This window comes from Dinoponera quadriceps, unplaced genomic scaffold (genome assembly GCF_001313825.1).
Source record: "Dinoponera quadriceps isolate SergipeBrazil2010 unplaced genomic scaffold, ASM131382v1 scaffold586, whole genome shotgun sequence".
NCBI classification, from domain to species: Eukaryota; Metazoa; Arthropoda; class Insecta; order Hymenoptera; family Formicidae; genus Dinoponera; species Dinoponera quadriceps.
The window spans coordinates 60,126-72,785 of NW_014554764.1; the positions used below are offsets into that span (position 1 = coordinate 60,126).

The 12,660-nt window shown below is 41.6% G+C and overlaps 1 protein-coding gene across 4 annotated transcripts in view; it reads right to left on the reverse strand.

Annotated features, from left to right (window-relative positions):
- The window catches only part of LOC106741598 (atrial natriuretic peptide-converting enzyme), a 40,759-nt gene that overhangs the window by 15,187 nt on the left and 12,912 nt on the right, over positions 1-12,660 (reverse strand). For 2 of the 4 annotated variants that reach the window (XM_014613750.1, XM_014613749.1), the window contains exons 2-4: positions 11,784-11,935; positions 11,262-11,355; positions 5,224-5,559 (exon numbers count right to left, since the gene is read on the reverse strand). In XM_014613750.1, the coding sequence (XP_014469236.1) occupies positions 5,224-5,271 (48 nt within the window). In that variant the 5' untranslated portion in view covers positions 5,272-5,559; positions 11,262-11,355; positions 11,784-11,935. Of the gene's footprint in view, positions 1-5,223; positions 5,560-11,261; positions 11,356-11,442; positions 11,652-11,783; positions 11,936-12,394; positions 12,639-12,660 lie in introns of those variants that run through there. The other 2 variants (XM_014613748.1, XM_014613751.1) reach the window with 2 other exon arrangements.

Here is a 12,660-nt window from a genome sequence, read left to right on the forward strand (position 1 = left end):
AAGAATGTGGTAATGCTTAGCACTAAATGTCATTACCTGTTGAGATATCGGGTCAATGAAAAAGTTCAGTTTGATTTTCAACAGGTGGCTTCATATACATGCGATATAGGCAGCAATGTTGATAATATCTATGTATTACGCGTGAGCGAGGTATTATGGACAACGACGATGATTACGTGGATTGATAAAAAATTCGCTCCCATTAAATGCATAATGTTCCATTAAATGCAAATTCATCTGAAAAAAATGAATCTGACGTTTCGACCGATCTAACATGTTGAAATTATATATACACACATAAACATATATAAATAAAGAGAGAAGCTGTCCTCCTTGCGTTTACGCTTGATTTCACGCCAGGCTCGCGCCGGAAGAATAAAACCGCGGAGTCGGATGACCACGTTTCGCGCTAAATGCGGCTGCGAAACAGGGGTACGAATGTGGACTTCCTCCTGTTGAACCGGATTCTCCTAAAACGATCGCCACAATGAAAGCGTATGCGAGCGCTTTGGTAAGCTACTTATAAATCCGCGACGACCGGCGCAACAAACGAACGAGCCCCCGATTATCTCGGGGCTGGGAAAGAAAGTGCACGCGCACGGGGGAGGGGAGAAGAATGCAAATGTTAGGTAAATGGACGCGGTTGACCGCAGTTGTGAGTTTCATGCCGATCTCGATAATGAGCCGTTTCGCGCTTGAGACGAGCTGATCCGATCTTGGACGCACCAGATTGGAAAGTAGAATCCAGCGCGGATAAACGCAGCGCTACGGCGGCAGCGATTGCAGGAAGAGATTACGACACGCTCGGACTGGCGAGCGTTTCGAGTTCTTCCGTTAATAGGTGCGGTCAATGACTTCAAGGCCGGGGGGAAAAATTAGACCTCGCCGATAGAAAAGCGCTTTCCACGACCGGTAGAGGGGAGGGCCCGTGAGGAGGAAGAGGGTAAACTTTCGTGAAAGTTTACGCGGCGTCGCCCGCATCTGCCTGCAGGTTCCGGTAGAACGGACTTCGCTAATAAACCGTCGATGCGTAATGACCGTTGAAAACGCTGCCGGCCGATTTCTCACGAGCCTCTCTTTCAGCTGCGAGAAATTACATCTACTTCGTTAACAAGAAAACCCGTCGTATTTATCGCGCTCGTGGCCGTGTAAAGAGAAACCTTTACGCGGAACGTAAGAAGTGACGGGCGCGCAAGAAAGACGTTTCTGCACAATTCAGAGAATCATCTGAATTGATCGGCCACGATCAAGGTAAAAGCGTCCCGCCGCTTTAACGACACCGACGCGCGGCTTGTGATTTGATTGATAATCGGTGACCTCTCGGTTAAAATGCGATAGAAATATCGCGCAACATTTCAATCGCATTAACCCGCTTGTGTCGATAACATATCGATAACAATCGCTCTTGTTTCCTTTCTCTCGGCGACAATTATTTTTCGTACGAGACGTGTCGGACGATGATTTATAATGAATGAATGTAAATTTATTATAAACGTAAATCCATCGCGCGTATTGTACGTTTTCGCATAACCGGCTCATTATCGAGGAATAAGTCGAATAACGCTGGTAAGGTAGTTCAGTGAAGAAAAGTTTCTTTATCGCAGCAGCCGCAGAAAACACCGTCGGCCGATTGTCAAACTGTGAAGAGAGTCAGTGTCAGTGACCGGCGGAAAGAATCTATAGCGCGTTATTCGAGCTACTGTTCTCTCGTGGCTTTCCTGACCGTTATTACCGTTATACCAAACGACAGGCCACCTTTCCAAAAGAGCAGGAATCTAGGAACGAGTTTCTGACCGTCTTAAATTACAACCCGCTCAGTCACACCGTCCACATGATACTCAACTCCTAGAACAGTTCCGTGTCCCTCGAGAAAAAGCGCTCGTGAAAAACAATAGTGGAGAGTTGATATCCTATCCATAAACTATTATCCTTCGTTGGCAGCCATTTTTTCCTCACTTGTTCCGACATGTCAGCGCCTTTTAAATTCTGAAATTCCCCGGAGAGTGTAATCAAACGTAAATATGTGTAATAAACGCGTGGTTTTGAAAAAATGCGTTTTTGATTTTCAAATAACATAATTTCTTCTCTCAAGACTTTTATGCTTTATAATTTAATATTAGGTTACATACAATTAAAATATCAGATAAAATAAAATAAAATTTTATTTACAAATTTTTTATAGAATCGAAAATTAAAAGATAAATTTTTGTACCACATATATATATATATATATATATATGTGTGTGTGTGTGTGTGTATGTATATGTGTATTCTGCTAATGACAATTGTTATAATGAGATTGTAATACTTTTGCTCGGCAGTCAAGGATAAATGTTTCGAGAAAAGGAACGTATAAATAGAGAAAAAAATTGATAGTATTCCTGTCGAGAGTCACATCTGCCTTGATATTATAATTAGGGTAATTGGTACAATCTTACATATGTAGGATTAAAAATCGTAGAAAATTTCAGTATGCAAATGTTGGGATTCATATGACATCTGATGTTTGACTGTTATCATTGAGCAAGCAGTGAGGAAGAGCGACACGTGTATGAGATCATCGACGAGACACTTCTCGATGTTGAATCCCGGCCGAGAGCGATGATCGATTACCGCTGCCCGTCGTCTGAGCTTGATCGACGAGACAGCGACAAGCGTCGCGCGCTATCTTCAAGAATACCAAGCGCGATCGGGTGTTCGTGAAGTAACGGTATCGGGAATAGAGCAGATGACGACGGCCCAACCCAGCCGACCCAACCCACCTAACGCATCGTTCTCCATTCCGGTCAGCCTAGTTCTTCGTCAATCCGCTGCCGCGTGCGTAGGTATCCAGCGGCATACGTGGCTCGGGGTCATTGGAGAACAAGGTCAATCGGTCTGGAGATGAAAAGTAGATGGATATGTGCCAGACTCGTAGCCACCAGAAGGTGGACCAAGCAGCGTGACACAATTAGCCGGGCGCGAGCGTGACCGCTCTATTGTCCCGCAATTAATGACAGAGAAATTTCGCGAATTAGACATGGTCGCTTCAATTGAAAGCTGGCGATTATTTAGCGCACGAGAACCGCAAAAATGCCTTTTCTTCCCGCAGACGACGAACAATTTCACACGCGTGACGGCAGCTTCGGGAGAACGATTCGTCATCGCCGATGGTTTCTTTTGCGAAGTCACGTTGCGGAAGAAGACATTCGTCGAACAGTAAGGATGGAGGACAAGAGGATCGAACGATCCCGTCGGCGATCGATTTGGCTCTTGGACAATCTACGACTCGTTAGCGTATTCTACGCGCTCGATTCTGAGTGATTCACCGAGCCGACAGACTTTCTGATTAACACGCTGATTGCCGCATTATATCCATTGATTATGACGAAGGCTCAAAAATTCAATTCGAAGTGGGGCATATCTTTAATCTTTAATCTTTCAGCTTCAAACGATCTCTATTGGCCAATTTATGGACGCAATTAATTATATGTAACTTGATGAAACGCGATAATATCATAATGTCAGTCACCAGTAACTACCGTAGAATTCAACGTGTCAACGAATATCCAGGAAACCTATTCCGTAACTTTTAACAGTGTCGTTGTCGTTACATGATCGTTGCGCAGATATAATATATAGTAAGTCAATAACTATTACTATCTTGAATATTTTTTATTTAAAAAAATTGTTTCTGAGAGAAGGTTATTATATTAAATTAAATTCATTATATTAAACATTAATTCTGAGCTATATTATTTAATCTTATATTCTCAAAAAAATAATGATGTCAAGAGGTTAACGCCAAGTGAAAATGATTAATTTTCAGTTTCCAATTTCATAAACACATTTCATTGCGGCCTCCTAAAGACATCCTAAAGCAAAAAATTAGGACATTTTTTAATATATAAAAAGAATGGTTATTCGCGTGCACTTGGCTCTTTTATTTACCTCTTTTGAAAAAGTCAATTTTTTACAACAATATAACAACGATATCGTCGTTGAAAGTTACAGAACAAGGCTGCAGGGTCGAGAAATCGCAAGACTTTCGGGGGCATCGACAATTGAATATCGGCAATGTACGAGTTCAAGGTTAGTTCCTTCTCCCGGCGACTCCGTTGGCCTCTCGATGACCTTTGCATCGCGACAGGGCGCAGGGGAATAAATCGGAGAAATTAATCGAAGGACGAAGAGGAGCATAAACGCGCGCGTTGATACGCGCCCGCAACGCAACTTTCACCGTAGTTATTGCACGCGGTGTGCCGCTTGATTCATTCGAAAGGACGTCGTCGCTTCTTACAGGCCGGTAGATCGCACCGGCGCGATCTCCGGGAACAAAATTAGCCTCGCTCATTTTGCACGCGAGCGAAAAATAGTATAATACCTCGCGTTGTCGTGTGAGAGAGTCCAATTAAATAATCAGAACTGCGCGCTTTCTCGCGCCCTGGTGTCGCGCCACGAGAGCTCGATGCATCGAGTCGAACATCCAGCGACGTTGGAGAGAGTCTCTCTCTTTCTCTCTTTCTCTTTCTCTTTCCCTTCATGAGAGAGCGATTATTTCCATCTCGCGATTGTTCCACCGTCCCGCAGCGTCCGCGATTATTTCTAGATAATAGCTGAAGGGGCGGGTATATTATTCTCCGAGTGATTGTTCGCGAAGTCCGTGAAACGCCGGCGAACGGGACGAAAGCATAGCGCTGCGTCAGACGGTGCGAAGCGGCAACATTATGTCATTTCGTGTTTTCTACTCGCACAGCGGTTTCTAATCAAATCGATAAAACCGCGGGTCGAGCGCGGGGGAGAAAAAGAAAAACAAACGAAGAAAGTGCGTGCTCGGGCGCGCGTACGTGAAGTTTACACGCAATGCGTTCGAAAGTGCACTCTCGGACCGTTGTTCGCACGCGTTCACCTTTATCACGAAGCATCCCGAGGTGTCAGAGTGTTGCGAGTCGTTAGAGGCTCGAAGATCGATCCCGGGGGGACTAGAAAGTGTCCCGCATGTGCGCGCATACACACACACACACACAAACGCAATATTCCGTCACTCGCGTCTCATCTCGTACCGACAGACAATTCATCGCGCGCCGCGGTTTTAACGTTTCCATTCGACTCGCACGTCGCTTTTGCCCGCGCGACGTTTTCGCACGAGGGCACGCTCCCTAATTAATGACGCGCCGGCATAATGAAGAAAGTACGCACGGCGGAGGGAAAGTGCACGGAGCCGCATGTACGAATCTCTCTCACCTTCGAGTCCCACGAGCTCTTCCGCTTGTGCTCCATCGCGACGGTCATTTTTCTGCCTGCGGTTCCTCGCGCGCTTCGTTTAGCGCTTCTCTTCCAGGACTCGACTGGGAGCCGCGAGGACCATCGTGGGATTCCGTTGCACCGAGCGCGCGTGTCCTCGCCGACGATGATCTCGGACGGCCACTCGAGGGTGACGATCTTCCACGGTGTTTTTTCCGGACTGTTTCCTCCGCCTTAACAGCCGCGAAATTGCAGATCGTCAAAGCACGTTCCCTCCCACCGATTCCTCAGCAGCCCGGTCTTTCCCGAGCGAAGATATTGGCGTCCTGATCGTTCCTGTAAGGAAGGAACATTTAAATAGCGACCGCTGCGATTATTCTCGAGGTAATGGCGGCGGTTTATGGGTCGCCTTCTCGCACAGAAGTGTGTCGAACGTGCGTATCGCGGAGGAAACACGTAAACAATACGACCCGTTTGGCCGTCGTTAAAACCTCCGATACTCTAGGTTAGTACAAACGGCCGTTCCTTGGATGAACGGGGATAAGAATTTTATTGCTTTTAAACTCGAAACTTTATTGACTGATCTCTGTTTATTAGTTCAGAAATTGTGGCTAGTAATTCTTTCGAAATACCGATTCATTCTGACGGGCAGAGAAATTCTATCGATAAAACTTGGTGTATTATTTAATAAAATAATGAGTGTTCGTTGCAAAACGCGTTGATATCTCGCGATATGTTGAGAATTGTTGAGAATGTGATATTTTCAATGTAAGTTACTCGCTGCACATGTGCGAATGATACGTTTGAGTGTTGTTATGCGCAATGAAAGGTATTAATCAATTCAATGCGATTCTTCACGGTTGAACGGCAAAGAATGACATAAATGTTTATTATGTAAAAATTTGGAGACCGCGTATGATATAATTATTGCGTTTAGGATTTCGAAACGCACTTATGTAAACTTTAGATTGTAGAACGTGGAGAAAATGAGTAAATTGCTTTCGTACATTCATGTTATGCGTGTTATAATGGTCTCATTTTAATTTCAAAACATATCATAAGTTATATTGATCTCAAGACTAAAATCGTGATGTGATATATATATATATATATATCGAATAGTCATAAATGAAGATGAGAATTACGCAAGAGTCCTAGAAGAGTCCGCGAAGATGTCCAGATGCACTCTCATGTATAAAACATTTCGGTTTTAACGAGGCGGTATAACGCGATGTTTAAAGCCCATAAATTGTATCTGTTTTATATCATCTGCAAACACTTTCTTCTCTTAAAGAACATCAATTTCTCAAATTATTTATCACTTTAATCCGCCGAATTGTTGAATCTCAGTTCTTCAATCTCAATTCTCCGATAATCGGAGTAATCAGAGGAGTGTATAAAAAAAGCTCATGTAATGTGCTCATGTATGTAATTTGGTTACATTTCATGCCATGATATACACTTTATCATCTTACAGATCTACGACGTCCATACGTAAAACTGATATCCATCAAACGATGTCCCGATATTATCGTAGAACAGGTTTAGGTTTAATTATTCAGATTTTATCTAAATTCTCAAGATAGGACGTACGAAACATGTCTTTATATGAAGAAAAATACATATTGCATTCAAGTAAATATTGTCTCAAGTATCTCATGAATTTATATATCCACAAATGTATCATAATTCCATCATAAGTATCTCATGAATTTATATATATATAAATTGTGGATATATCCACAAATGTATCATAATTCCATCATAATTTATTCAATATATATTCTAAATCTCAGTAAATTTAATACTTTGATCAAGAATATTAAATTATAACACTAAAACCAAAACTTCTGTTTACTTATTTAATTTAACCGAATTTAACTTTTCATCGATAAAGTTTATAATATTTTTGAAAAAAAAAAAACAAATTCTCTTGTACAAATGATAGTGAGCTTTTCTAATATTTGTAATAAGTATATTTTAATATTATTATCAAGAAAACATTCTTTCCAAAATAAAATAATCATTACTTAAAAAAAGAATAATAAACAGAGTAATTTTTTTCTCTGTATAGTTTTCAGTTTCTCACATGAATTACATCGCACGACGAGCGTTCCCGATTTTTACCGTCACGCCGTGATCATCCGAAGTTCACGGGGAAACGACGAAGGGGGTTGTGTTCCAGCCCTTATTCGTACCTTCAATCACTCAATGTCCCGCGAAATACCGTCACAACCACTCCGACCGGTGGAAAAACTCGGCCTGGGCACAACCGCAGTTTTTTACAAAATCCCGCGTAGGGTCACGTCGCGCAGCGACAAGCACTTCCGGAGCGGCCGTGTCCTCGTCGGAAAGAAGGCGAGCACCGTCTCGGACACACGTGTTGCCGGTGTTGGGACTATCGCAGGTGCGCTGCTGGGTCGCAGCTGCGGCGAAAACGCACTCGAGGAAAGGAGGCGACTGAGCGATCGCGCAGCGAACGAGACGTTCGCCACCTCGGTCAGGCGAGCACTTTGATCGTCGAGAGGCAGACAATTTCTCCAGCTACGGGGCCAACCGCGATCCAGGGGATTGTCCTGGACTCGAGGCGAGACTGCTAGGAGAACGGTGGCCTGCCTGCCTGTTTGCTTGCCTGCTTGCTTGTCTGCTTCTCGCTTGTGGATGCACTTTCACGTCATTACCGGTTCTCTACGGCGCCCGCGAGAACACAGTTACGGACTAGTCCGGAGCAAGGACGCCTGTCTCTTATCCATCCTGGTGGTTCTTCTCTCTCCCTGTCTGTTCCCGTATTCCTCCGTCTCTTCCTGCTCCCGCTCGTATCGCTCCCACAACTTCCGGCTTGTCTCTCTCGCTGATCCTTTCCGGCTGATTTAACTCGTCTTACGGTTCCGCCATATTACCGATCACGTCTGCCGATCATCGCCCCCGTCATCATCTTGCATCTATCTTCGTTTCCGCCGACTTTCTTGTTTCTGTCTGATTCCATTCGGTCTTATTTCTCCCTTTGATCCTTATTTGCCGTTTTCTTCGAGTCACCTTACGAAGGCACGAAGGTGTCTCGATTGTGCGCCAAGGTACGTACGTCACACTCGTCCAAAAGGAGGATATTTCGACAGAAGACCCTCGCGCTCTCGTTAGCTGCAACGCTTCTTTGTGAAACCGTGCGTAAAGATCGAAATCACGTGTAAACCGTTACGCACATCGCCCGGTATGTGATAAATGCGACATTCCGAAAGTGGCTTTTAATGGGACGTGTTTCAAACGGACTGTGTAAACTCAGTTTCTTTGTTTCGAGAATTACGTCTCTCGCAATTTCACGGGTGATAGATGCGCCGGAATTTGTATTAATATCGCGCCGGCGAGCTGAGCGAGACGACGATCCTGTTATATTAATTGCTGGCCATTCTTTAATTAACTTCCACTATCCTTGGGTACATTTCTCTTCTGCGGAACGGCGATCCTGTCGGCCTCGAGTCCATGAATTACCCGTTGTAATTTTACAGTATATACGTCGTCGGGATAGTTGTGGAGTTGTACAATTATCAATAATCGACACATATGAATGACATTCATGATGTTCGATACATACATCGACGGGAACGCGTAACGGTAAATCTCGGACAGGTGTCTCGCCGAGACATTTAAAGAGACAATCGCACGCGATCTCGCGACAAGATCAGCATTTAGACCGGCCAAAGAGTTTGCAGCAATTTACTCCCACGAGCTTAAGCCGGGCAGAACGGGTAGAATTGTTCTGGGGCGACGTTATGGATGCACTTTCACGTCATTATCGCCGATGCCACGGCACACATGTGCAGGTGTTTAAACAAGATACCGTTTCGAGCCTCTTAGCGGATCTACAACTAATTCATTCTATTGTGCCGGTGTACCGGCATTGTTAATGACGAATATTGCGCCTTTGAATGCCCTTTATGCTTGTCCTCAACTTACTATACCTCAAATACTACAATAGTTGTATTTTTTGTTTGTCTTCTCCTTGTACACAGAGCGTAATAAATTGGTTTACTGGGATAATGAAAAAACTTATATGCCGAAAAGAGATTCGTCTTTGCAATTATATTATATTATTAATGTGTTTATATTTATATGTATTTATATTATATTATATTATTAATGTAATGTTCTTTTAATAGAAAAATTATTCAGAATTCGGAGTAAAAAAATGCTGTATTAATTTCTTCATTAATTGGGTAAGGTTTTAAGGAGAATATAATATTATATGCTTGGGATCACACGTAAGAATTTATTTAGCGTGAAAGGTCGATTCCTCGCGTGTGTTTGACTAGAGATTAGTTTAGTGCCTGGCGTAATTACACGTTAAATATTTATATTATCCGCTCACAATTTAAATTGCTACAACAGCTGCGATTAGGTTCTTATAAGCTTGTCTATTTTTTCTTACTTAAAAAAATGATCTCAAAGGACAGCATCGAATTTTGAACAAACAACTATCGTTATGCTTCGAGGGAGAATGAATCTCGATTGATGAAGGAATATTTTTCCGACAGGTTGCATCAAGCAATGACATTTGATTATAGTAGATTGTGTATATTTCAAGGGTAACAAGACAGGTTTTGAAATCGACGCGATGAAAATATGCGTGTTTCTTGTTACAGATTGCACATTGATACAGGCGATGCAAATATTGAGTTAATTTTGCTGAGGACAGAATTAATGTTTTCTAAATGTCATGAGAAGCAAACCAGATTTAATGGATAGAGTACGAGTTCTGAAAAAAATAATTTAAATCATTTATTCTTGGATATATGAATGTGGTACTCCTTTGAAAGCCACCACACGCTCATTAGTTCTTTCATATAAATAGTGGGAATCAATCAACTGTTCCGTTTTTAAATATATACGACCGTTTTATTAGACGCGAAATTTACATTTACGCGAGCATTAACATCTCGAAGATAACGTATAGATAAAATCCGATACTTGACGTTTCCATGTCGTCTCGATTTCATGTTCCGAGATAACTGTCTGACTCGGTTACGAAAGCAATACACCGTCAGTGATACATACAAGAGTGTAAGCGTATCCGCGAACAGAAATCACGATAAAGTTTATTTAAATAGAAATTGAACTGTGAAGATTATATTTTACCGTTGTAGAAATTCTCCTCGATCGAGAGAATATGCACGTTTCGAAAGGATTTCCAAATAACTAACAGATATCTACGATGAATTTGTGCGAGCAGTATCGTTATATTTAAATATCTTTATATTTAATACAGTTTTCTTTACATATATTTGTGTAAATTTTATACGAATTCTCTCTAATTCTGAAATATTACTCGTTGAGGCTACATAGATATTTTAATTAAGATCAACCACAGTCCGTAGGAACGTAGTTGAAACGTAGAAACACATGAAACTTATCGAAAACTTAAACCTTATCAAATCGACTCTCAAGACCCAACTATTGAACCGTATTATATTTTAAAACGGTTACTTAAAAAAGCTTTCAGCTAAGTTAATCAGCTCAAACAATATTATAACACGGTCGACTGACCGTATAATAAAACATAATTGTCTCTAATTTAATAACGAATATTTTTTGTGCATCTCTTATTCATTTATATAAATTTCACATTTCAAGATATGTATTGTGGACGATCCAACGTTTATTTCATAATTGTATAAGTGATAATATTTTTTCATCAAACATATTCGTACGCACTTAATACATATTGTTACCAATTACAAGATAAAAAGTAAGAATAAAGATAATATAAAGAATATTTCAGGAAAGATTAATAAGATACACCTTATAAGACGAAAAAATATTTCAAGAAAGTATTGTCGGATAGAAAGCCTATCTTTTGCAAATACAAATATTGTGACGCGCACGACGGAATATCGGGACTTTGACGCGAAGCCTTATCGAGGACCGCGGTTATTTTAAGTCACAAAACATACCTGGGCTGCAAAGAATGTGGAAGGACGAGTTTAAAGAGGCTAAAAGAACATAAAAGACAACGCGATAGCGAAGCCCGCTATTTTCAGACTTACCTGAATCCCGAATGAAGATCCTTTAATCCCCCAATCCCTGGTAGAACGACCTTCGTTCTTCGTGTTATCGACCGGTCTTTATTTCCCCAGAAAACTAGAACAGAATATCTTCCTGGGAACTTGTTTTCACTTAAACGAAAAAATTCTACGCTAGTCGGGCTCGCCTCGAGTTAAATAGTACCTTAGCGCGTACACCTCGGCGGACGACAGTTGTCCGGAAACGATATGCTCGATAAGCGAGCCGATTTTTAACGCGTCTTCCGCACCCGAAGAAACGACGGGACTCCTCAAGGCATGTCGTCTCCTTCTCCGTGTCGTATTAAGGAACAACCGTTAACGCGGGATACGAGGGCCTTCGAGACGCGTGTTGCACGCACGAATGTGCATCGCTCGAGAGTCGGTCGGCGATTAATGACCCGACGGTGCCGTACGCGCGGCACCCTTCACCGAGCAGAAGAGGAAAGAACGACGGATGATGGTCCCGCGACAAATTGTGCGTGTCGGTGTCCTGTAACGTCTTACCTCGAGACACAGAAGCAGCGTTCGCCGAGCTGGCAAGTGAAAGTCTCGCTGGGACTATTTTTCTCATTTTGTAGCATAAATATTAATGCCGAAATGAACGATCGCTGAGTCTCGCACGTGGAATCACTTATACCGCAGCGTTAAATAAATTCCTGAAATTAATATTTATAAATGTTCTCGCCTTTTAATGCTACAAGATTGGAACAGATAAAAATAGAAGAAACAGATACATGGTATTTTGTGCGCATAGGTATCTGAAATCTACGCAATTCGATACTTTTATTTGGCGAATTCTTTAATTTAAAAAATATATTTAATTATACGAACTTATTTAATGTTTCATCCAAATTCAATCAGTTAAAAAAATATTAATTCTCTTTTACTCAGTTTGTTGTAAGGTCAGATGGATTTTTATTTCTAAAGACAAAAGTTTTACCATTGTTGGAACGTAAAGAATGAAACTCTATTCAATTTCCTGTGGAGGCGTGCTGTGTGAAAATAAAAAAAGTTTTAACTTTTCATTGAAATATATATTATTTAAAACTAAAAGTCCATCTGATATGTCGTCAGATCATACCACTTGAAAAAATTAAAAGTAAAAAGTTTCTAACCTGCAAGTTTGTCGTAATATAACTTCGATTTGTTGATGAAAATAACAGTTGCTTGAAGCGGACACTTTAGAGAATTATATTTAAAAATAACATTTTTTAGACTAGGTAAAATCTTTTTTTTAATATATCAATGTACACAGGAGACAATTTTAACGAACTATTTAGCGATATCGCGAAAAAACAAGTTATGTCGAGAGGGTTCGGATCTCGACTACTTTTGTAATAGTTTGCGAGTCTCCGCTACGAGCCGCCACCATCTATATAGT